General features: G+C 53.2%; 1 protein-coding gene across 2 annotated transcripts; it reads left to right on the top strand.

The window, feature by feature from the left end:
* Positions 1-87: 87 nt before the first annotated feature.
* Positions 88-23,546, top strand: TEF (TEF, PAR bZIP transcription factor). 2 transcript variants are annotated; one of them, XM_027540676.1, is made up of 4 exons: positions 88-274; positions 13,824-14,138; positions 18,392-18,612; positions 19,960-23,201. In XM_027540676.1, exons 1-4 carry the CDS (start codon positions 172-174, stop codon positions 20,173-20,175), a joined length of 855 nt encoding a protein of 284 aa, XP_027396477.1. In that variant the 5' UTR covers positions 88-171; the 3' UTR covers positions 20,176-23,201. The 2 variants fall into 2 exon arrangements, with proteins under 2 accessions (XP_027396477.1, XP_027396476.1); XM_027540675.1 differs by lacking the exon at positions 88-274 and adding an exon at positions 10,143-10,423 and having other exon boundaries at positions 19,960-23,546.
* Positions 23,547-25,064: the final 1,518 nt, after the last annotated feature.

Raw genomic sequence — 25,064 nt, 5'->3', positions numbered from 1 at the left:
GAGCTGGCAGGTGGCCGAGCCGGGGGTGGACGGGCGGGCCGGGGCCCGTGCTGCCCATTGGCTGCCTCGGGCTCCCGCCCCGCCTGCCTCCAGAGCCTGCGGCTCTCCTGGGCCAGAGCCTGCCTCTCCAGCTGCTTCTAAACTCCCCCAGCAAGCACCTCCCGCCAGGCCATGTCGAGCTGTGACCGGATCGGAGTGGCCCCTGCCATGGACATGCCGGAGGTCCTCAAGTCCCTGCTCGAGCACTCTTTGCCTTGGCCAGAGAAGAGGACAGGTAGGAACGGAGGTGGCCTGCAATGGCCAGCCACCCAGGTGCCTGAGGGGTGGGGGCCACCACGGGCACTGTGGCCGGACAGGCATCTCCAGGCTAGGGAGGGTCCTCAGCAGGGGTCTTCTCTTGGCTTCTTCCCCGGGCGAGGAAGGGCTGGGGTGTAGAGAGGGTCACGGTGGGGAGGGCCTCTGCCTCTCCAGGGATGCCCCCTAGGCTTGCTGGCCCTGGGAAGCTGCGGCCAGCATGCGGCCACTGACAGGTGCAGGGCTCACGCAGGACCAGGACAGGACCAGAGGGCCCTGCTGAAGGAACGCTCCGGATGCTGACGGCTTATTACGTTCCCCCCTCCGTGTGTTGGGGTGCAGGGGACCAGCAGAAGCTGTGGCTTCAGGCGGCCAGCTGCCTGTGTCCTGCAGGAGAAGCTGGCCTCCGGGCGCCTGCTTCAGCTCCCGCTCGCCGGAGGTGCTGGACCCGGCGATGGGGTGAAGGCTGTTATGTAACAGGACCACAGGCTGGAAGCCCCGGTTCCTAGGATACCACAGGCAAACACGGGGCGAGGGAGCCTGTGGAGGAGGGTGTGGACAAGGGGCAGAGCCAGCAGCCAGCACCAGGTGTCTCCCGAGTCCTGCCTGAGAAACCCGGGGGCCATGAGAACTCTGGGGGCCAGCCTGCTCGGGGCTCTCCCTCCCGACAAATATTTCCCCTCATCTCTTCTGTTCTGAGACGTCAGGTCCTCATTGCTCAAGCCCCAGGGATGCCTTTAATGGAGCCCAGCTCCCCCTGGCTGCCAGAGCCTGACCTGAGGGCCAGGTGGCCCTTCAGGGGACCTTTCTCAGGCCTCTCCCTCCCCTCCCCACACCTCACCTCCCCTGCAGGTACCTGATCCACCCCATCACCAGGTAGCCCTGGCTGGGCCCGCAGGCCCCGCTTCCACGGGACCCTTAGCCCACTCCCAAATTCTGGGGCCCGAGGACACACACCACAGCCCCTGCCTGGTCACGCCTCTCAGGGAACTGGGCTCAGGAAGGGAGGGTGGCAGGCTCTGAGCACGGAGACACCGCCTGAGGGAGGGAGGCAGCGCCCAGAGCCCACGGCAGGGTCCCCCGTGGGCTCTCTCCCATGGAGCTCTGGGCCCCTCGGACCTCACCCGTCGGCAGTCTGTGCCCTCTCGGCACTCAGGGTCCTGGCTGCTCACTGGGAGAAGCCCATCCCCTCCAGAAACTCACAGCTTGGCCTGGAAAAGAACCACGGCTGATGTTTTCTTGCCATTCCTGAATGTCCTGTGTGGGGAGGTGAGGCGGGACATCTGGATGTTAAGGGCTCCCTTCTTGGTCTGAGTGCTAGAGAAGGCAGGGTGGGCCTGTGGCCCAGGGCGGGCACAGGGGGCAGCTGGGCTGCTGGTGGGTCTGCGGGGACAGCTCCCACTTGGGCAGGGAAGAGTTCTTGGGGGCGACTCAGGGTGCAGCTCCTCAGACCAGGGCAACAAGGCTTATGAAGTGTGGCAGCAGCTGCTGGTTCCTGGATCCCACCTGGTCCCCAGAGCCCTGTGGAATGTCCCCATCAATCACTGTGGATGGCAAAGTCCAGGCCCAGAAACCCGCCCCCCTCGCCAGGGTCTCAGGCAGAGCTTTGTCAAGAGCTGGGAAACTGACAGAGGACGGTGGGTCTGGTACAGCCAGGCTGGTCCATGGGAGACGGACCATCTCAGGCCACCTCCTGTCTCTTCTCCATGTGCCCTCTCACTGAGGGTCCGAGGCATGAGACCCTGACAGATTGAGAGATGCCGACGGGTGGATAAAATGATGGAGTGAGGGTTGGAGACTCAAGGGAGCCAGTACACCCCACAAAGACCTCACTCTTAATACTGCCCTCCATCTGCTGTCGCCACTTTCCAAAGCTCCCAGACTCTCCAAATCTTTCATGAAAGTATCCACCTGAAGGCAGTGTACCTTGGTGAAGACAGGGCACAGGACATCAAAGCTGGAATTCCCAGCCAGCAGGGAAAAAGTGTACTTGACCCTGGCACAACTCGGGGGTTAGGGCCCAAGTTGAAAATCTGTCTGTAACTTTATGGCCACCCCCAGATCCATGGTTTCACATCCTCAGATTCAACCAACCACAGATTGAGTAGTACTGTATGTGTTTAGTGAAAAAAATTCACGTATAAGTGGAACCCGTGTGGTTCAAACCCGAGTTGTTCGAGGAACAACCTGTGCTTTAAAAGTTCTTGACGAAGGGGCTTCTCCCCGTGTGCGTTCCTCATGCTGGCTTCAATCCCCCCGGGAGGAGGATGACAGAGGTCTGGTTGCCTCCTGTGCTTCAGCTCACGTGGGGGTCATGGGTCACGTGCAGAGCACACCTGGGGTCCAGAGGGAGGAGACATCCAAGGAGAGTCCTGGGGATGGTGAGACAATGCCCTCACAAGACCCTGCTCGCCCTGCAGACTGTGTTCAACGATGCTCCTTGAACCCCAACTGTGGGGCCTCTGGCTCTTGTTGCCCCTGGGCCTCCCTTCCTCCTCCCCAACTTCCTGGAGGAACAGACTTTCTCCAACAGAGCTGACCAGGCTCCAGACTCCCTGTTTTCAGGCTACAACCACCACCCAGTGGCCTGTCACTCTGGGCCACCCAGGCAACCAGCTTTCTTGCGGGAAGAGAAATCTCTGCCCAGCAAGAGAGTGGATCTGTGCCCCAAGCCTTGACTCAGTTTCCCCTCTGTCTGTGGGCCCTGTTCTTCCCGCTCCCCTGCCTGCCTTTTCTCCTGTGAATCCTCTCCCAGGAGGCATTCCGTTCCAGACTGCTCACCCTCCACTTTCATCTCCAGTTTACAGAAAGACGCGGCTTCTCAAACCACATGGTTAGCGCTTTTACTCCCCAACTCCTTGGCTGTGCTCAGAGGCCGGCACCTCATCTTTCGGCCAGCTTTGGCCACTCAGGCCTCCTTCTCAGGGAACCACGGAGCGCAAAAGCACACCGGAGGTGGAACAAGGCCTTCACTTTGAGCTGGGCAGGCGGGATCCCCAGGTCAGGAGCTCCTAACTGGAATCACTGTGGGCTACCCAGCAGGTATCCCTGACATGCCTCTCTCCATCCCCAATCTGTGAAAAGAATACCTGCTTCACAGGCTTGTGGCCAGGATTAAATGACATATCCCAGATGAAAGCGTCTGCAAACTGTGAAGTGCCACGCTGTTTTCTCTGCAAAAGATAAACAGCAGCTGGGCCTGGTTAGGCTCCTTCCATGGATATCACATCTGCCGTCTGACCCTCACTCCCTCCTTTCCGTGGATATTCTCCTGGAAAGAAGTGGATGTGGCAAGGCTGTGGGCACACAAGCAAGGCTGTCTCCGTGGAAACACGTGCTGAGGTTCCTAGGGTCACGGTGCCATCAGCCCTGTGCCAAGCAGGACAGCCCAGCTGAGCTGGCTCGGTGGGACCTGGTGGGGCAGAAGCAGGGGTCTGGGTAACCTCCCATTGGGGAACTGAGGTGAGCAGGAGAGAGGGTGGACTCAGAGCAGCCTGGGCTGTCCTGGGCTTGGCCTCAGTGATGGTCTATGTGGTCGCCTCCACTCCCAGCCTGGGGGAACCAGAGCAAGAAATCATGAAATTTGCTTCCATGGAAAAAGAGCCTGGAGAAGTGGCCTTACATGTACTGCACGTGTTATCTCTAATCCTTGTTGTGCTGTGCTGTGCTCAGTCGCTCAGTTGTGTCTGACTCTTGGAGACTAGATGGACTGTGGCCCAACAGGCTCCTCTGTCCGTGGAATTTTCCAGGCAAGAATGCCGGAATGGGTTGCCATTTCTTTCCCCAGGGGATCTTCCCAACCCAGGGATCAAACCCGTGTCCCTTGTGTCTTCTGCATTGACAGGCAGATTCTTTACCACCACGCCACTTGGGAAGCCCCTAACCCTCGCTACCATCTCCTAATGGCAAGGAAACACACTCAGAGGACTGGCTACCCTCAGGGTCAGCTTCTTCTCCACCTCCCTTGTCAGGGGCTTACCTTTCTTCTCTACCTGTCCCAATCAGAGAAATGTGAGAAACTCATTCTCACCTAGTGTGGACACTGACAGCAGTGTCCAGCAATCCAGATGACTTTTGCATCCTAATGGGCCTGTCCCACGGCTAGGTTAAGGGAATGAATCCTGGTTCTAATGGCCCCTGTTTCCCAGGTGTGGCTGGGGACTATGCTCAGTGCTTTTACATTGCTACTGCTAAGTCACTTCAGTCGTGTCCGACTCTATGCGACCCCATAGACGGCAGCCCACCAGGCTCCCCCGTCCCTGGGATTCTCCAGGCAAGAACACTGGAGTGGGTTGCCATTTCCTTCTCCAATGCATGAAAGTGAAAAGTGAAAGTGAAGTCGCTCAGTCGTGTCCGACTCTTAGCGACCCCATGGACTGCAGCCTACCAGGCTCCTCCGCCCATGGGATTTTCCAGGCAAGAGCTCTGGAGTGGAGTGCCGTTGGCTTTTACATTACCATCTGTGAAACGGCTTTGCAAGAGAGGTGTGATTATCCATTCTACAGACCAGGAGACTGACACTCAGAGATGGGAAAGCCAGACACTTGTCGAGGGGCTCCAACCCAGCTTGGCCTGCTTCCAGGCTCCTCCCTACCCACAGGCTTCCCCGGGGTCTCCAGAACCGTCTCAGGGCAGCACCTCCCCAGTCATCCAAACATTCATCATGCTGAGCGCTTGCTAACGTGTGGCACGGGAGCGAGTGAGACAAACACTGCCCTGCTCGCCTGCTGTCTGCATTCCAGTGGGGAGACAGACAGCAATCAGGAGGGTCAGGGCCAACCTCTCTGAGAGGGGGACATTTGAGCCAAGGCCTGGAGAGTGAGGAAGGGCCAGTTACACCAAGAACTTTCAGGCTGGGGGAACAGCACCTACAAAGGCCCTGTTTGGGTCAAAAACGACACGTGTCTGAGGAATAAAAGGCCACTGTGGCTGCAGAAGGTGAATACATGGGAAAGGAGGAAGAGTGAGGTTAGAGAGACCCGCAAGGGGAAGGACTGCAGGGCCTTGAAGGTCATAAAGAAGAGTGAGGCCATCTTCTCCCTGACTACAAGGTCCCACCCTCCCCCAACTATTCTTGGGGAAGTGGCCGGTTGGGAGGAATGGGGTGTTGCCAGGACAACCCAACATGGGATTGTAGTCAGAGATAAACTTCAGGTGAGTGCGTGTTATGCTCCCAAGTGCTATTCTCAGCAGTGTGCCTGAACCGCTCCTTTCCGTCTCAGGCTCAGAGAGGTTAAGTAACTTGCCAAGGTCACAAAGGAAGTAGTCCAAGCAAGAATCAGACCTACACGTTCCAGCTCCAGAGTCCACTCCCTACCAACACCGCCTCCACTGGAGAACCCTTAGCTGTCAGAAAGTGGCTGTTGAGACGTGGCAGAGCCTGGAGGTAAGGGCTTCTCTTTGGAAATACTACTCTTAGGGTGGATATCATTCTATATTTCTAAGCTGGGCAGTGGACAAAATGCAAGCCAAACAGGAAACTAAGTACTCTTGAGAGTACTGAGAGATGGGCAAGAGTTGGTGAAGGGCCTCCACCCACCACCTCTCCCCTAGAACACACTGAGACCATGGTACAAACCGCGGCCCAGAACTATGCAGCCACAGGTATGTAGGCTCAAGAGGAGGCAGTCGTTGGCAAGGCCAGTGGTGGAGGACTCGCCATAAGGGTGGCTTTTATTTACTATTCTAGGTTTGATTGTGAATTAAACACAATGAGTGTTATTTAATGTTAGTAATGTTCCAAATGTGTATGACCTAGCTCTGGAAAGTTTTTGTTAGCCCTCCTACTGGCACCAACAACAAAGTAAGCCAACAAATATTTAGTGGGTGACTACCCTGAACAAAGCTTTGTGCTCTCCTGCATTTGGGATCGCAAAGCACACAGATAACTGGCCTTTGTTAGTGCTCAGTGGAAGCCTTCTCATCGTCCTGCTCTTGCAGACACCAGGCTCATGTCACATTTTGCAGTAAGTCAGGAGAGAGGGTCATACTGTCCTGCAAGATGCTGACTATGAGGCCAAAGAGTCATTATGGGGTATCTGGCCAAAGGCTCCCATGCTGGAATTTTAGCTCCTCTGAGCTTCAAGTTTAAATTACCCAAATTGGCATAATGGTTTCATGTAAGGCCCTTTGTTCTGCACATGTTCAATTGAATTAAATTTTTAACTTGGGTTGGTTAGCAAGTTTCTGGAACACTGAAGAGTAGAATTTAAAGCCAGACCAGCTCTGGAAAATGGACATTTCATATCCCTTCTCGACTCTAGAACACACCTTGTCCCCCCACCTCAAAGAATCCTGCTCCTCACCCAACACAGCCTGAATGAAGCGGAAGGGTGGAGGCCCACACAATCCATGCCATACACCATTCAGGCTGGCACTTGACATTGCTTCCCACACGTAATTCTCATAACCACCCTGTGACGTAGGCAGATCCATTTCTGTTTCCAAGAGAAAAATACATGAGACTTAGGCAGCAGAAGTCACTTGTTTGGACAAGAGGTCAGGCAGCCACTGAGGAGGGTCTCTACCCAGGCCTGCATCTCATCCCCACAAAGTCAGCACTGCCCCAGGACCCCCACCTTCCTCAAGAAGCTGCTGCATTGAAACCCTAATACTTTAGAATACAAAGGTGCTACTTCACAGTTTTAACATCTTAATCATGTAACAACATGTTCTTTTCATAGAGTTTACTTCTTTGTCAGGGCTCTCTGTGGAAATTACACTATGGAACACTATGAAACACTGTGGAAATTAGCTAACTGCTTCTCAAATGTTTTCCTCCACTAAGAGGAGGGGCTGCAATGTTCCTCCCACTTTACTGATAAGAAACAAAGGCAGAGAGAGGACGCTGTGGGTCTTCTCAGATCCGCTGGAGAATGAAGACAAGAACATAATGGCGCCCGCCTCCTGGATGGTGCTGTTGAATGCTGCCAGTCGGCAGCGTGGCTAACCCCCCAGCCTGCAAGTAAGCACGAGAGAGAACATGTTTATGACGTTCCTGCGGTGTTTGTGACACACCATTTACCCTGTGGTTATCCAGGGGAAAAAACCCTCTGTGGGGAGTGTCAGTACATGAACAGAGGACTAAATCAGAACAAAGTTTTAAAGCCCTAACCTGTTTACCCAGCTTCTTAACCTGCTTAGCAGTGCCACTTGCCTGTTAGATCAGTTGCTCCAGGCTGGGTGGTAAATGAAGTGGGTATTATCCCCTTTGAATAACTGAAGATTAAAAAAAAATTGTTTAACTTTTTTAATCTTAAAAAAAAAACACCTAAATCTAAAATGTCATACTACATACCACCTTTGTCATAAACAAATGTTACAACTTTCCACTGTTTTGTTACTATAAATCCTCCTCTAATATCTTAAGAATTTTTTCCCCTTCAATAGTGTCATATTAGCTATGAAAATATACATTTAACAGTAATCCAATAAGTCTCTCCCTGGCCAAACTAGCCATTGTCTTTTTTAAACTCATACTTTTTTTCCCCATACTTTGTTTTAATCAATTTCCCTGAACTGTCCTTTGAAATTTGTTTCTAAAAACCTCTAGGTCAGTTTATCCTAAAGATATCTTAGTTTAGCCACATAGAGAATTCCCACTAATAACAACTCTGCAACACAACAGATGTTCTGTACATAATTTAGTACTTTCACTAACTAGAGAGTGACATGGGCACTGTACCTCCCTCTAGGATAATGGATACATCAAGCAGTGGATTTGTACCCATCAAGGGTAGCAAAGCTATGAAAATGATTTGTTGACTGCATGTTTGCAATTGTGCATTTTAGGACTTCCCTAGTGGCTCAGTGGTAAAGAATCCACCTGCCAATGTAGGAGACATGGGTTCAATCCCTGGGCTGGGAAGATCCCCTGGAGAAGGATTCTTGCCTGGGAAACCCCATGGACAGAGGAGCCTGGCTTGCTACAGTCCATGGGGTCACAAAAGTCGGACACCACTTAGCCACTAAACAACAAAACAAAAACAATTGTGTATTTTACATGAACTGGCTTACGCTAGCCTCACAAGGTCAGTCCTTCCCCATCTCTCTCAGACAAAGAATAGGAAAGGTGGCCTGGAGAGATGAAGCAATAGGCTGGAGATATCAGACTCAAAAAGTGATTATAGTCTAAGTAATGAGGCTATGAGAACTTGAATTTTGGAGTCAGGCTCTGTCACCTGTCCTCCACAACCATCCAGAGTTCTTTCAAATCTTTTGCTTTCCAGGCTTGCTCAGGCGCCCAGCCTCTTGCTTCAACTGCCAGTACTGATTGTATCAGGCTGACAACTTTGAGCTAGCTGGGTGTCGCAGTCACACACCTACTCTATGAATCAAGGACTGTGCCCTGCATCTCACAGCCTCGCTCCTGGAAGGCAAGAGTCACTGGTCTCATAGGAACAAATAAACTAAAGTCACTGGTCTCATAGGGACAAATAAGCCAAAGTCCCTGCCCTCTCAGGCAGGGAGTACCTAGTATTGTTTGGGTTCAAAGCAGGGTATGATTCCTGCTATCAAGAGGTACAAAGTTTGGGTGACCTGTAGGATCAGGTTCCTAGAAGGACTCAGCATGTGTCCGCCACCCAACCTCACGTTTGACATTTGTACCCGCCGTTTCCCGATGAACTCCTAGGAAGCATGTGCATATATTTTGAGAGGGAGGAATTTTGCGTTTTTTTTTTTTTCCCTAAGAAAAAGAAGGCAATGTCCTAGAGAGAAACAGAATTTCAGAGCTGTTTAGGACTTGAGACTTATCCAGCCCAAGCCCTACATTTTATGGACGAGGAAACAGGCTCGGGTGAAGCAACTGGATTTTCCCAAGGTCACAGGCTAGTTAAGCGCGAGGAGGGAAGCGCGTACTCCCGCCCTGGCTCAGGGCCCAGGCCCTCTCTCTGTACCCGCGGCCTCAAGAATGCGCCCTCCACACTAGTGTTTATCTGGCCGCCACGCCCGCACCAGAAACCCGGGATCAGGGGGTAGAATCTGACACCATCTTCAGCGGCAGCCAAGCCTGTTCCGTCAGTCCCTACGGGCGGGCAGGTCGCCGTCCCCGACCCCGCCCTCAGCCAACCTCTAGGTCGCGGGGTGGGGGAGAGGCGGGATAAAAGCTGCGCTGTGAGTCCCGGTACCACGACCCTAGGCAGTCCCTAGAACAGAAAGGCCCGCCCCTTCCCTCCCCGCCGCAGCTCCGCACGTGCTGCGCCTCGTGCACCGCCCCGGGCCCCGCCCCCCGCCCTCCATTGGCTGCTCCGCGCCTTCCTCCTGTCCCCCTGCTCCCCGCGCGGCGGGACTCGGCTGCAGCTCCACGTGACCCGCGGAGGGGAGGGGGGAGAGGATGGGGTAAACAGCCGCGGGGACCCCTAGGGGTCTGATAGGCTACCTCCCCACCGGCATGGCCGCTGCCAGCCCCGCCTCCTCTGGGTGGCGCTTCCGGAAGGTGGCGAGACTGGGATGCGAGGGAAGGGAGAGCGGTTTACAGTGGTCCGAGAGAAGGGCAGGGGTTACGGCGAAGGCGAAAGCGTGGGTTGAGGGGCAGGGGCTGTCGCCGGAAAGGGCCCCCTAGACCCAGGCCTCGGCAGGCGCCAATCAGGTGACAGCGAGGAGGACGGGGCGGGGCCTGCGGCCCTGCTTCTCACCTGGCCCGGCACGTGTGGCGTTTACCCTAGGGGCGGCCTAGCCAATCACGATCCGGAAGGCTGCGCCTGCCCCCGCCCCCTCTCGCGGGATGGGCCAATCCAAGGCCGCCATCCGGGGAAGCTGGCCTGGCTTTATGAATAATTAATAAGCCAGAGCCAGTCCGCCGGCGGGGTAGGGATGGATGGGGAGTGGGGGGGGCCTCTGCGCGCCTGCGCAGTAGCTGCCTGTGTCGGCAGCTGCGGCGGGTCGCACGGCTCCGTCCCATCTCGGGGGGCGGGCAGGCGGGCGGGGGAGGCGAGGCGAGGCGAGGCGCGCGCGAGCCGAGCGCGGGGCACGATGTCCGACGCGGGCGGTGGAAAGAAGCCGCCTGTAGAGCCGCAGGCGGGGCCGGGCCCGGGGCCGGGGCGCGCAGCTGGGGAAAGGGGCCTGCCGGGCTCCTTCCCTCTGGTCCTCAAGAAGCTGATGGAGAACCCCCCACGCGAGACGCGCCTCGGTGAGGGGAGGCGGCGGTGGATGGGGTGGGGTGGGGGTTCCGCGCTGTTCTGGGGGCGGGGTTTCTGCAAGGGCGGGGCCTTGTGAGGGCGGGGCCGGGGAGGTCGGAGGTCTGGGTGAAGTGGTCCAGCCTGGGGGATGGGGCCAGGAAGGATTCATGGACGGGAGGGCGAGGCGAAAGGGGGTAGGAAGGGGTCGCGGATGAGCTGAGAGAGGCGGAGTCACATGGGGGTTGGTGGGGAAGGGTGGGGGAGGGAGGCAGTCGGGTGGGGGTCGCGGGGAGGAGGTTCATTGGGGAGGGTCCGGAGCACGCGCGACGTGAAGGGATTACCGAGGAGTCTGATGGGGGTCGCAGCAGCTATTCCAGTGACGCTCCAGGACGCCTGCCCTGGGGACCCCTGCATCAGAATCACTTGGGATGCTTGTTTAAAATGCCCATTTCTGGGCCCCACCCTTCACCCTTCACTGGATCTGCGGCTTCAGAGACAGGACTCTGCATTTTAAGGGGCACCACCCCACTTCCGTGATTCCACAGTCCGCTAAAGTTTGAGATGCCCTGATACACCGTAGCGAACTGCTTTTGTTTATGGCCGTCCTCCTCCCAGCGGGGAGGAGGACCTGCCTTCTTCCCTGCTTGTGAGTATCCTCAGGTTCTGGGTCCTCACTGGAGATTTCTTGGAAATGAGTTTCAGGGCTGCTGCCGAGGTGGAGAGGGGTGTCAGGAGGAGACAGGAGGTGCCTTCTGAGGGGGAGATTGGGATGAAGGATAAGGGTCAGAAAGAGGCCACTGAGGCCCTTTACCTGGTTGTTTGGGACTGACCCTGGACTTGGAGGCCACAGGGTTGGTCTTTGTCCTGTTTGCTGCTGTGTGTGCTTAGTCAAGTCCCCACTGTTTGGAACCACATGGACTGTAGCCCACGAGGCTCCTCTGTCCATGGGATTTTCCAGGCAAGAATACTGGAATGGGTTGCCATTTCCTCCTCCAGAGTATCTTCCCGACCCAGGGATCGAACCGGGTCTCCAGTGTCTCCTGCACTGGCAGGCAGATTCTTACCACTGGGCCACCTGGGAAGCCCTTGTCTTGTTTCCTAGGCCACAGAGGTCCCTGGGGCTTTTGTGGAAAGCAAGTTTGGCCTTGTTTTTGGTCTGAGAGCATGGGGTTCAGGGAGCAGCAGGAATACCACCTATAGTGGAGTTTCAGGGGCACTGAGGTATGCTTTCAGTCTTCTGAGATTTGAATTTCCAAGAACCACTGGTGTCTTTCAGGGATTTGGGAAGGAATGGGCCTTCTGTGAATTACCGGTCTTGGGGAATTCATTTTCTTTTAAAAAAATGCCATTTCTCTTCCTTTCTTGGGTGTGTTCTGAGACTCCCATCCCTATGGCTATCACGGTCGGGTTATAAATAGCTTCAGCACATTAGGTGAGGCCAGGCTCTCTCCTTCCGCTTCAGGACCTCATATGCACAGACCCTTTTGTTTATTTTTAAGGCAATGCTTTGTTCCAAATCTGGGGCTGAGGCAAGCTGCCCCGGGACGGGTGTGCAAATCTGTCAGGTTCTGTCAGATTACCGAATAATAACCATCCATAATAATAATTCCATCTCACATTTGCAGAATTCTTCCAGAGCCCCTTGACATAATCTTATTTAGTCTTCTGCAGCCGTCCTATATGGTATTACCCCACTTCTCAGATGAAGAAAGCAGAGGCTCAGAGCGGTGAGGATGTTTCCTTAAGGTCACGTCACCAGTCCTTACGTTGTATCACTGGTAACCACTGATGAACATCTCCTACAGTTAAAACTCCATCTTATAAAAACACTGATTAACAGTGTGCTTAATTGCTCAGGCCAGACAAACCCTGGAACTTGGTACTAGTTCTCCAGTATGGCTGTCTTTCTGTCTCCTCCCTTCTTCCTCTTTTAATCCCCACGACCCCCACCCAACAGGAATCTCAGTCATCTCTGATCAGAATGTAGAGTCAGTGTCAGGGAAGGAGAACAGGGAGGCCATCTGGCCCACCCAGCTCACCAAAGCTTGGCTTTCTTACTTCCCATTTGGTTTTAAACCAAAGCCTGGTACAGAAGGCAGTTGCAAGAATTCGAGTTACTTTGTATTAGTAGCCATGACCAAATTCTGTTTGTCAAAACCTCCACCTTTTCACTGGTTGTGTCCATTTTTATTGAACCAACAAGCTGCTTTTTGGCTGTCTGAGGTCTAGGCGTCCATGCATGACTGGTTTACTTCCAACATAATCGTATTTGATTTCTGTTTCATTTCAGAAACCAGAGTTCAAAGTTGTCGCCCTCAATTTGAAAACCCATTATGAGCTTGTCATGATCTTATCTCCCACTTCCCTCATTTGCCTCCCTGTCACTCTGATTTTCTTCCAACCTTGTCACATTTTTCTCTTTTTTTCTCAATTTGCCCTTTCTTGGATATCCATCCACGTGTATAACTTTCGGGCTGAGACAGTTAGGTGGGTTCATGTCCCCACTGATTGATTTGTTTTGCTTTGAATGGGAGCATTCTTTCTTCTACAGCTCCATGCGTCTCTTTCTTCCCAAAAAACCTGCCTTAAGTCTCTGCTCATTCAGGGATAAGCAAATGGTCTCTGGAAATGGTTGCTGTGAAAAAGGTCCTGAAAAGACAGCTCCAGGCCCTCTCTTTTATAAACCCAGCCTTCTTCATTCAGTACACTCATCTTCCTGGGGTCTGCTGTCTTGCCTGCTCCTGTATTGGTCCCCATGATCTAGAAATGAATCAAACGCAATCCCTTCCCTGAGCAAGCTCACCATAATAATGAATGCCTGGCGTGTGCCAGGAGCTCTACAAGACACTTTCAAATGTTACCTCTAGTCTTCACCAAAGAAGGAGCTTTATCCTTACTTACAGTGGAGGACATTGAAGCTGAGAGAGGTTAAATAACATGGCTAAGGTCACACATCACTGCAGTGGGTGGCAGGCAGGATGGGACAGGACAGAAGAACAAGCAAGTTCTTGGCCTGAGGAGTCAGCCCTTTCCTAAGATAGCAGGATCAAAAACCCCGTTCCCCACCCCCCGACCCCTGCCGATAGGCTCTCTCCAGCAGATGATAATCCCACAGCCTGTTCTGAATTAACCCTGGGACTACATCAGGCCTCAGAGCTGATGGCAAGCATCCTAGGAAGCCCAGGCATGGATGTGCAGCACATGAGGGTATGCTGCCATCTCTAAAGGAGACCAGTGGTCCTGGTTCAAGCACCAGGTTATAACTGGAGAATGATGTGGGCTCTTGAAATGCATGCATGGATGGATCAGGACTCCGAGAGAGATGGCTCTGCCCTGTGAGGCTCACCACGTGCCTCCTGGGGTTGAGTTACTCTCTCAAGAGATGTCTCATCACAGATTTTGTGTCTACAGATAAGGAAAAGGGGAAGGAAAAGCTGGAGGAAGACGAGGCTGCAGCAGCCAGCACCATGGCCGTCTCAGCCTCCCTCATGCCGCCCATCTGGGACAAAACCATCCCGTACGATGGCGAGTCTTTCCACCTGGAGTACATGGACCTGGATGAGTTCCTGCTGGAGAATGGCATCCCCGCCAGCCCCACCCACCTGGTGCAGAACCTGCTGCTGCCGGTGGCTGAGCTAGAAGGGAAGGAGTCAGCCAGCTCCTCCACGGCGTCCCCACCATCCTCCACTGCCGTCTTTCAGCCCTCGGAAACCGTGTCCAGCACAGGTTGGTGATGAGCCTTTGGGCAGGGCCACCTGCCTCATCCAAGGAGATCCACTTGCCAGGGGGCTGCGTGGTCCCATTGGACCTACCATTAGCAGAAGCCCTCTGCTCCCCCACCCTTCAGCACAATCCCCCACGGCTGGAGATAAAAATAGCCATCCCCTCAGCGGCAGCCGGAGCCTTCCTGTCTTTGGTTGCTACAGATGGTCAGCCCAGTGGAGTGAGCAGTCCCAGTCGGAGGCTTCATAGGATAGCAGTGCCATCCTGCCTCTCCGCAGTACTGCTCTCTGCCGCCGTGTGCACTTTGCCTCAGATTCTTAGGAAGCTCAGGCAATAATAATAACAACAGCAAACATTTATTTAACATTTATTCTGTGCCAGGCACTAACACATAATCCTCACAAAACCTCCTTATGAGGTTGATACTTTCATCCCCATTTTATTTTATTTATTTAGCTGCACTGGGTCTTGGTTGTGGCACGTGAACTCTTAATTGCAGCATGTGGGATCTAGTTCCTTGACCCGGGATCAAACCCGGCATTGGCAGTGTAGAGTCTTAGCCACTGGACCACCAGGGAAGTCCCCTGTTATCCCCATTTTCTAGGTGAGGAAACTCAGAAGTTAGGTCACTTGCCCAGGGTAACACAGCTGATGGGAAGTGGAGGCAGCACTTGAACCCAGGATGTCTGACTGTTTAGCCAGGTACTTCTCAGGTACTACCACGAAGAAGGCATTTCCACTGCCAGGACCAATACCATCTTTGGGATTCCTGCTTCATCCTCTTGTCCTTTTTCTGTTTTACCTCCAGTTGGTTGGTTTTCATGCCCCTGGGTCATGAACCCATCAGAGCAGACATGGTCCCTGTTTCAGGGGCTCTGCAAAGCTTTCCACAGGCTCAGTTCAAGGCATATAGGCAGATGTCTCCTGGAAAAGACCCCAGGAGCTGGTGTGGAACCCAGGAAACCTGCACCCAAGGAATTCTCATGCTCTATTTTTTTTCTTTTTATAATGGAAAAATGTTCAGATATGAAAATGAAGGGCTGCTATAATAAACCTCCAATAACCATCACTCAGGTTCTGTAGTAATTGGCTCATAACCAGTCTTGTTTTCTATAACCTCCTTCATTCCCCTAACCTGATTATTTTCAATCAAATGTATATGTAAAGTATAGTTTTTTTTTAAGAACAGAAATACCAGTTTTACATCTGAAATTGACAGTAAATCCAAATGTTACTGTTTTACAGTTTGCTTGAATCAGGAGCCAAACGAGACCCACACATTTCAGTTAGTGATGTGTCTTAAATCTCTTGTAGTCTGTGGGGTCTCCTTTCCTTTTTATTTCTCTGCAGTTTGTTTGTTGAAGCTGAATTGTTTGTCCTATAGAGTTTCACACATGCTGGATTTTCTGGTTATATCCCTCTACTGCCTTTTAACATGCTCCTCTGTCCCTCGTTTCTGTGCTGTAAACCATTCAGCTTCAGAGGCTTCAGCTGATTCCAGCCGAATTCTTGTTTGAAGGCAGCTCATTTTTGTGCTGGTCAGGTTATCCTGAAAGGCTGGTTCCGTGTGTGGGTAGGGGACAGAGCTGGAAATGAGCCCTCTTCTTATACCTGAGGCCGCCTAGGTGGAATTTCCCTCTGATTTTGTGTTTAAGTAGACCTTAATGAAGTGTGGCGTCCAGAGGTGCCCCTATCATAGGTGCACCGCTCGATGAATCTTCAGAGTGAGCCCACCCATGTAACTACGCCCCATTCAGAGCAGAGAACAGTCGGTATTCTGGAAGTTCCTCCTGACCCCACTCAGTCCTCACTCCCCAGAGGTATCCACCATCCTTATTTCCATCACCAGAGATTCGTTTTGTTTATAGATGAACGTTCTGTAAATGGAACTGTATATTACGTTCTCTTTTTCTTTGAGTAAATTACATTTACACGTTCACATTTAGAGCTTCCTATGGCTAGCTTTATAGTAACATACAGATCATGTGGGCATCAGTGACTAAAAATAGATTTATAGAACATACTTATGGACTACTCCTGTGACAGAAAAACCACGATACAAATAAAGTAAGATTTATACTGAAGAGTTATACATGTGGTAGAAATGAAACAATTCATTTTTCAGTTCCTCTGTAATAAGTAGTCTGTGTGCTTTCGTGACTAGCTCCTTTCCTCAACTCCGTGTATGAGAATCATCCATGTTGTTGCCTGTAGCAGAGCTGTATTCATTTTTTGTTGCTGAATGGTATTCCGTGTTTTATTTTGCCTCACTATGCGGCATTTGGGATCTTAGTTCCCACACCAGGGATCGAACCTGTGCCCCCTGCAGTGGAAGCACAGTCTTAACCGCTGGACAGCCAGGGAAGTCCCTCCAAGTTGTATTGCATGGCCACACCAGTTTTTACCCACTCTTTAGGGGATGGACACAAGAGATGTTTCCAGGTCGGGGTTATGCCTAATAGCACTGCCATGAACATTTGTGTGTGTCTTTTTTTTTTTTTTAATTCTTATTTTGTGAGTCTTTGTATGCATTTTCTGTTGGGCATTTTCCGAGGAGTAGAGCATCGGATACCCAGTGTTGGATGGGAAGGATTGTGACTTGCACGTAGACTCACTCTAGATTGTTTCAGGGCCACCCGCCTCTCTGTCTTTCTGAATACTCCCTGGAAGGGAAGCTGAGTTGCACCCAGTCAGCTTTTTGTAGATGTTTCCAAATAGGATACAAAGTGGCTGTTGCCGTTTATACTCCCACCAGCAGTACAGCGGCGGTCTAGTTGCCAGGCTGTGGTACCTTGGCTGTTGGTTGTTTATTCCTATAGTTACCACGTTGGTCCCTGGCCACTCACTCTTCTGACACTCAGCCCTGTTTGTAATTAACCTGTCTGATAGGATACAAGTCGTTTATATGCATGATCCAGTTAAAACCTATGTCTGATCGTGTCACACCTCTGCTCAGAACCCTCCAGTGACTTCTTTCACCTCAGGGGAGAGTCAAAATCAGTAACACTGTTGACGTCCGGACCAGATAGTTTTTGCTGGGGTTGGGGAAGGGCTGTCCTTGCACCTCAGCATGTGTAGCAGCACCCATGGCCTCTACCCACCAGACGCCAGTGGAACACACCCCTCCACCCTAACAGGGTCACGTGTCCCCTGCAGAACAAACTTGTTCCTGACTGAGAACCACTGCTTTACTGGGATTAAAGGTCCTACGCTTTCTGTCCCCATCCTGTTACTCCTCCCTCTTAGTCACCCCAGCCACAATGGCCTCTGCTCTCCTCAAGTCTCCCAGTACTTGCCTGTGCACAGACCATGCACTTGGTGTTCACTCTTTCTGAAATGTTCTCCCAAATATCCACATGGCATCCAACACTTCTGTATGGGTGTTTGTAATTTATCTTATGTAACGTCATCCTTCCCCATAGGATAACATTCCATGAAGGCAAGGATTTTTCTTTTGTTCACTGCTTTGTCTTTGCCAGGACAGTCCTTGGCATATAGTAGATGTTTAATAATGTATCTATTGACTGAATAATTATTTTTGTGTCCTCTTATAAGTAGCATTGAGCAAGTAGGCCAAAGATATAGATTAAAAAAAAATAACTTATCCCTAATAACACATAAGATTTGAATAGGGTTTTGCTTTTTGTTTTTTTGGCCAGACTTAAATTTTAGTTTATTTACCATCCACGTGACCCTAGGAAAACCTTGTCATTTCTCCAAGCCTTGGTTTCCTCATCTGTAAAATAAGGTTAACACCCATCTCCCTTTCAGAGTTGTCATGAGACTGAATGAGCACAGCCACTGATTCGTCTCAAGGGGATTCAGAAATGGAAGCCATTTCATTATTCAGTCTGTGTCCCTAAACCATTATAGTTCCTGGTGAGATTCAGCTGCTTCTCATTACTTGAGAACTTGAAACCACAGGAAGTTAAGGGGGTATAATGATTTAATGTTTTGCTTAACATTTCTGGGGGGAAAAACAATTGGAAAATCTTGTCTTTTTCGAAGGCCCCTGTTTCCTTTTGAGCATTTTGTTCCTAAAGGGAAGAATTCTTTTCGTGTTTGCGTTGTTGAATTGAATCACATATGCCAGTCTGGCTTGTGAGGGGCTGGTGCTCTTATAGATTTTCTTCCCTCCAAGCAGCAGTCGCTTCTGTGACCTTGAGATTCAAGTAGGTGTCTGGGTATGTGACGTGAGCCTTGGCTATTTAGTGAGTCTAGGCTTTTTCAGGACCACCTGCCTCTCTGTCTTTCAGAATCCTCCCTGGAAAAGGAGAGGGAGACCCCCAGTCCCATCGACCCCAACTGCGTGGAGGTAGATGTGAACTTCAATCCCGACCCTGCCGACCTGGTCCTCTCCAGCGTGCCCGGCGGGGAGCTCTTCAACCCTCGGAAGCACAAGTTTGCCGAGGAAGACCTGAAGCCCCAGCCCATGATCAAAAAGGCCAAGAAGGTCTTTGTCCCTGATGAGCAGAAGGTAACTTGGTACATAGTGAAAGTGCAGCGTGGGCTCAGGGGTCAAGGGGCTTTCCCCAACTTCCATTCAGTTTCCCTGGGAGGACCCACCCTCCTTGGGGACACATCGAGAAAGGCGTGCATTCAGAGCTTTGGGCCACATCCTGCAGCAGTTGAGAGAAAGGCATTTGGGTGGCGTTTGGCCCCGGCTTGACTCCCCGCAACGTCTCTTTCCATTCTAGTCGCCGGCTATGCCCGTGCTCCCACTTCCCTGGCTTCAGCCCAGCCCTTGGGCAAGAGCTCAGTCGGCCACAGAAACCGGGATTGAACAAGCCCTCACTTTGAAGGACAAAAGATAGCTATACATTGCCATGACAGGGATGAGCCAGCAGCCTTCAAGCTGATGGTTTTATAGGAGCTGGGATGGGAGGAGTTGTTCAGTCACTAAGTTGTGTCCGACTCTTTGCGACCCCATGGACTGCAGCACACCAGGCTTCCCTGTCCTTCACCAACTCCCAGAGCTTACTCAAACTCAGGTCTGTTGAGTTGATGATGCCATCCAACCATCTCATCCTCTGTTGTCCCCTTCTCCTCTTGCCCTCGACCTTTCCCAGAATCAGGGTCTTTTCCATTGAGTCGGCTGTTAGCAACGGGACTGGGAGGAGAGGAGGATCTTGTAGTTTTTCCCTTCCCCACTGAGAAAAACTCAGAAAAGGGACTGGATTTTTCACCTAAGCTTTATAGAGTCAGGCAGACCTCAGGTTCCTCATCTGTAAAATGGGAATAACCATACCTGCCTCTTGAGAGGTTTCTGAGGCTTTTACAATAATAACGATGAAAATGGTAAACCTTTATGGGGTCCTTACTATAAGCCAGGCATTGGTATAAGCACCTTGTACATATTAACTCTTCTAATTCTCAGGTAACTTTGAGGTAGTTACTGTAATTACCCCCCATTGTAAAGACAAGGTGGGGAGACATCATGAGGTTAAGGAACTTGCTCGGTTCCACTGCTAGAAAGTGGCAGAACAAGATGTCAACTCCGGGAACTGGAGTCAGGGTGCAGACCCTCAGCCACAGCCTAAGTGAGGCAGGAGTACAGACAGTGCTGTATGTTGGAGCAGCAGAGAGAGACCACTGGTAAGAGGAAGGCCCATCCTTCCACCAGTGGTCCCACTTGGATTCTGTGGGGTCTGTGGATAATGCTCCCTGGGTGTAAGGGCTGGGCCCCTGGGAGTCCCCAGGTCCCAGCTGCACCATGTGGGTTAAAAGAGGAATTGGTGTGGGTGGGGTGGAGTGCTGGCAGGAGGGGAGGGGTGGGTTCTCTCTTGGGAAAGTGGAGAGACCCACCAAAGACCCTTCCCCACAGGACGAGAAGTACTGGACGAGACGCAAGAAGAACAACGTGGCGGCCAAGCGGTCCCGGGACGCCCGGCGCCTGAAGGAGAATCAGATCACCATCCGGGCAGCCTTCCTGGAGAAGGAGAACACGGCCCTGCGGACGGAGGTGGCGGAGCTGCGCAAGGAGGTGGGCAAGTGCAAGACCATCGTGTCCAAGTATGAGACCAAGTACGGGCCCTTGTAACACGCACCCCCGCCGGGGCGCTGCCTCACTCAGACCTCTGCCCGGGGCCCCTGAAACCCACCCCCGCGTGGAGACTTATGACTCGTCGTGGGCGCATGGCGGCGCACCTGCCCCGGAGCCTTCACGTTCAAGCTTCATTATCACACACGACCAGTGCGGCGACTTCCCTGGGGGCCGGCCTCCTCCCTGGCGGGACTCGAGAGAATCTACGAGGCGGTGAATAAGCCTTCGTCTCTGTCCTTGGCTGTCGCAGCTGGCCCAGAAGGGGACCTCTGGAGCACAGGCTCTCCTCTCCCAGGGGGCCCAGGCTTCCGTGACTCTCCCTCTTCTCCAGCCTGGGCCGGGCCAGGCCCGTATCTGCAGAATGAGTGGTGATGACTGTCGCCCTTACATCTTCTCAGGTAGCTGGGCACATTTCTAGGCAGGGCGGGTCTGTCATCCTCCCCAGAAAGTCTTAGAGAGAGAAGCCTCTGTTCCCATCTTCCTCAGAGGTAGGAAGACATGCCAGCTCCTCTGTAGCGTCCGTGTGGGCACCAGGCCATGGGGGCGTGGTCTCTACGCAGCCGGGGATGACCTTTGCATCTGGGCCTGCAGCAGAAGGTCACCCAGCCGTTTCTGGTTCCCTGACCCCTTTTCTCTGTGGCTCGAGGCTTGGGAGGAGGAGGCCCTGGTGAGGGGCTCCCTGTGCGTTCCATCCACTGCTGGGAGAGACTCCCAGGGCGGTGGTCTCTGCGCCCTGGTCACCGTGCTCATCTACTCTTCTCCGGGGCACTCGTGGAGGCTGCCTAAGTCTCCTTTGTCCCACCAGACTGGGCCTCTGGCCCTGCTGTTTTTCCTCACCCAGTGACCACGCTCAGATCTTGGATTTTACCTGAAAAGTCCCCTCGTCTGGGGAGCTTAACTTCCTGGAGTGGAGACGCACCTTCTGCATGGTGTTCAGATACCTGGCCTCCACGGCCCCCTCTCACCCTCCCCCAGCACCGCTGGTGGAGAGCCGGGCATGTTTCTCTAGAAGCTCCCGTTCTTTCTTGCTCTGCTTTCTCGTGCGGGCCATGCCCAAGCCCGCTCTCCCCGAAAAGCAGAAGAGGGCTTCCTGGTTCTCGGTTCAGGATCCACCCAAGTATGAGCAGCCTAGAGGGCGTCCCCGGGCAGGGCCCCGGTCACCGGGTCCCACCCAGCTCATATGGAAGAACAGGCTCCTGGGACTTGGACATAGGCTAGAAACCCCTCCATCCGGGTCCTAGGAGACGGCCAGCTGTGCAGGCCCGGCCAAGGTGTGGGTGGAGGGGCCCACCTCGCAGCTGCTCCTTCCTCTCATGTCCGGCTGGACTCATCCTTCGGTTCTGCCCGGAAGACTTGTTACGGACATCTGCGGAACCCTCTGCTCGCTGTGGTCAGCCGGGCACCTGGAGATGGGTGTATTTATTTGCTCAGGGCGGGCAGCCTGTGGTAAGGAGGGGTCAGAGGTGACAGGCACACTTTTGTCGCGTTCACCACTGGTTTTTATTTAAAGTGGTGGCTCCGAGTCCTGGGCCTTGACCCCTAAAGACTTTTTATAACAGATGTTAAGAGCAGGGGAAGCCATCCACTGGCCGTGGACCACACCCCAGGGGAACACACGGCCCTCCAGGGACCTGCACCCCCACCTCTCCAGGGGACTTGACAAAGGTCCTCGAGGCCGAGGGACATTGGTGCCCCTTCCCCCTCCCCCGACTTTGACTTCGTGGTTCTATGAAAACCATGTTAACACTTTTCACTCTTATAACCACAGCAGGGCAGTTGCATCCAGCATGTCCATGTCCTGCCCTGGGCAGCTTGCCCGCCCGGGCACTCTCGCTCTGGTCTGGCCACCCACCCAGAGGGCACTTCTCATTTTGTTATTGGGAGAAGAGCCACCAGCTTAAAAGCTCTTCATTTTCTTTGGCCAGAAAGTGTATGGTTTGTGTTTTCTCGGTTTTTTTCCCCCCCTCTAAGGGATGGACATTTAGTCTCTGGGTGGCGTCCACTCTCCGACCCCAGCAGGTGTGGTGATGGCCTGCTGTCTCTTCTCTCTGTCCCACTTTCTGCCTGTCTGGGTGCCCTCCCCTTGCACCTCCTCCCCCAACCCTCCCCCCCCCGCCCCCGCCCCAGGCAGTGGGTGTCTGGTTCCTTCCCAAAATGCTCACTTGGAAAGAGCGTGGCTGCTGGCCTCTTCTAGAAGAGCCCCTTCGAGTCAGGAGTCTGGCGGGGACAGGAAGGAGAGGTCCGTGGAGATTGACATGCTGGGGAAAAGGGTGCTCAGGTAAGCGTGTCTTCTTAGTCCTTGCAGGAGAGGTGGTGCCTCCTCAGTTTCCATCGTGGAGTTGGGAGTCTTCTTGACTCCCTGCCAGGCCCTCTCCATCTTAGGGCTAATGGCCAAAAACTGAGGCTCCTGTCCTCATGTCTTTGACACCCTCTGCAAAGCACCAGAGACGAGAGATGCCAGTGTGAGTGGCTTTCCCTGGGCTTGCAGTGGGCTGGGACGGGCCATGCCTTCCTGAGCGCCCCCTTTCACCTCAGTTGCAGCCTCCGAACAGACAAATCATGAATGAGATGGAATGTTGCAAGAATATGCATATAATAAATGTATATCTAGACATAGAATACATATATATTTAGGGAGAGCTTTCACAGTGACCAGCAGTCTTGTGGAGGACCTGGGTAACTCTTACCCTTGGCCCAAGGCAAAGGGTTTGCCTGTCTGGGGCCTGAGGTTGGGGAAGGCACGTAGCAGTGACCCTTGATTCTGGGTAAGCGTCGCCCTGGTCAGGGGGGACCTGCTGTGGCCCTGGCAGGCAGCGTCTGCAGTCGTCCAGGCAGAGGTGGGGCAGCAGGCGAGGGGGCCAGCTGACAAGGGCTGCTCTGTGCTGGGCAGCTCTCCATCCGGGACCCTGGGAGCAAAGGGCTCAAAGCCCCCTGGTTTTCATGGCAAAGCCCTACCACCCCAGAGCTCCTTTAACATCTGTTAATTAAGTGCAATAAATTTTTCTAGAAAATGGCAAAGATGACTTCCAGGTGGATATTGCTGTCTTACAGTGTTGGGGACGCCAGAGCACCACTTGGTTTTATTTTTGTAAGTGCATGTGATGTGACAGAGTGTGTGGGGCTCTGCGCCCTCCCCCGGGAGCTGGCATTCCAGCAGGCCCCTCTCTCCTTCACCCGTGTCGGGGAAGGAGGCACGGCGCAAACCCCTTCTCCCTGGCCGGCGCGGGGCAGATGCGGAGCGTAGCCCGCTGGCCTTATGTGCGTGTGTGCGTGCGAGTGTGCCACTGCTGGTGGGCCCGGGTGACGTGGCGGGAGGGAAGCCGGGGATGTAGCCTTTTCAAACAAAATTAAATATTTTGAGACGAGAATCGCGGGGCTGTCTTTTCTGTCCTCCTCCCCACGTCAAGGCCGAGCTGCCCTAGCCAGTCTGTGCCTGCTTCTTCACGTGTCAGGTGGAAGGAATCCCTGCCCCCTTAGCCACACAGTTCCTGAGAAGGGACAAGTGCCAGGCCCCGGAATCGTCCTCAGCAGTTAGAACAAATGAAAGTGCAGCACAGCTGCTTGGAACGCCAGGGAACTGCTCATGAGAAGTGTCCCCAGACAGAATCCTCAACAGTGCTCGGAGTGGGATTCTCGAGGTTTTCCTTGTTTACTTTTGCCACATTTTCTGTCTACACTGTGAGACCGTCACAGTTAAAAGACAAGGTTAAACACAGGGTGCAGCTGTCTGCTGGGCACCGGAGCTGTCGGGCTGAGCCACTCAGCATTGGCGTCCCCAGGTCCCCTGCTCAGGACAGGCCCAGGCTCCTGGGGTGAGAGCAGAACAGGGTGTCCACCCTTGGCCGTGCTCACTACCAATTCCACCCCCCTTCCCACATCTCTGCCCACTCTTGATGCTGCGTCTGCTCCGTCCACGTGTGCGTGCCTGGAGCTGGTGCCTGTGTGCGGCCATGGCCGTTCTCCCCTGCTTCCCATGCTGCACGCCGTTCGTGCTCCTGTGGTTTAAGGGACCGGTAATCTTTTCATTTCTAAGAGGAAGAAACCTATGTTTGGAGTTTGGAGATGGGCCGGCAAGGTGGACTTTTTTTAAATGGCCATTTTACAAGAAACACTGAAGCTCAGAAAAGCATTCCTAGACTGTCCTTGGCCTTGGGCTTAGGGCAGTGTCACTTACTCCCATCTGTCCACCAGCTGCACCCTCGGGTCTTCCCATTCCTGACGACTTACAGAGCCTTTCAGCTCAGCCTTCCCCTCCTCCCTGCTCCCAGGACTGTGAGCCTGGGCTGGGTGCTTTGAGGCGCTATCTTATTTAAACTTCACTGTGGGAATGTTGTCACCCCCTCAAAACCCCGCACAGATGTGGAAACCCAAGTTTAGAGAGACGTCATTCAGCAAATATTTATTAAATGTCTATTTTGTGTCAGCCCTGCCTCCACAATCCGCTTGGAAAGACAAACATTACACAGAAAAGAATGACGGATGCAGTAAGCGGTGCAGCTGAGGAGACTGGGGAGTCTGGGAGAGACCGTTTATATTAGAGGGGCAGGGAAGATCTCTTTGTAGGTGGCATTTAAGCTGAGACCAGAGGATAAAGGGATGTGACCTGCCCCCAAGGCTGCCACACAAGTTGGTCACAGAGCCAAGTCCATGGGCAGCTTCTGACCCCATCCACACACCTCAGTTCCCCGGATACATGTGACCCAACCAGCTGGCCGAAGGGGTGGACACAGGAAAGCAGTTACAAGAGGGCCCAGGGTGCGTGAAAGCCTGACACCCCAGCCTCCTGTCACTGAGGTTGGGAATAAGATGCCAAGAGGCCCAGGGAGGCAGATGAACTCAAACAGATCCTTTGGCCCAGGGGTCACATCTTTAGGCAGACAGATCAC

The sequence above is a fragment of the Bos indicus x Bos taurus genome, chromosome 5, assembly GCF_003369695.1.
Source record: "Bos indicus x Bos taurus breed Angus x Brahman F1 hybrid chromosome 5, Bos_hybrid_MaternalHap_v2.0, whole genome shotgun sequence".
Lineage (NCBI taxonomy): Eukaryota > Metazoa > Chordata > Mammalia > Artiodactyla > Bovidae > Bos > Bos indicus x Bos taurus.
Note: the sequence above shows the minus strand (reverse complement) of the source record. Positions and strands in the feature narration are given on the sequence as shown.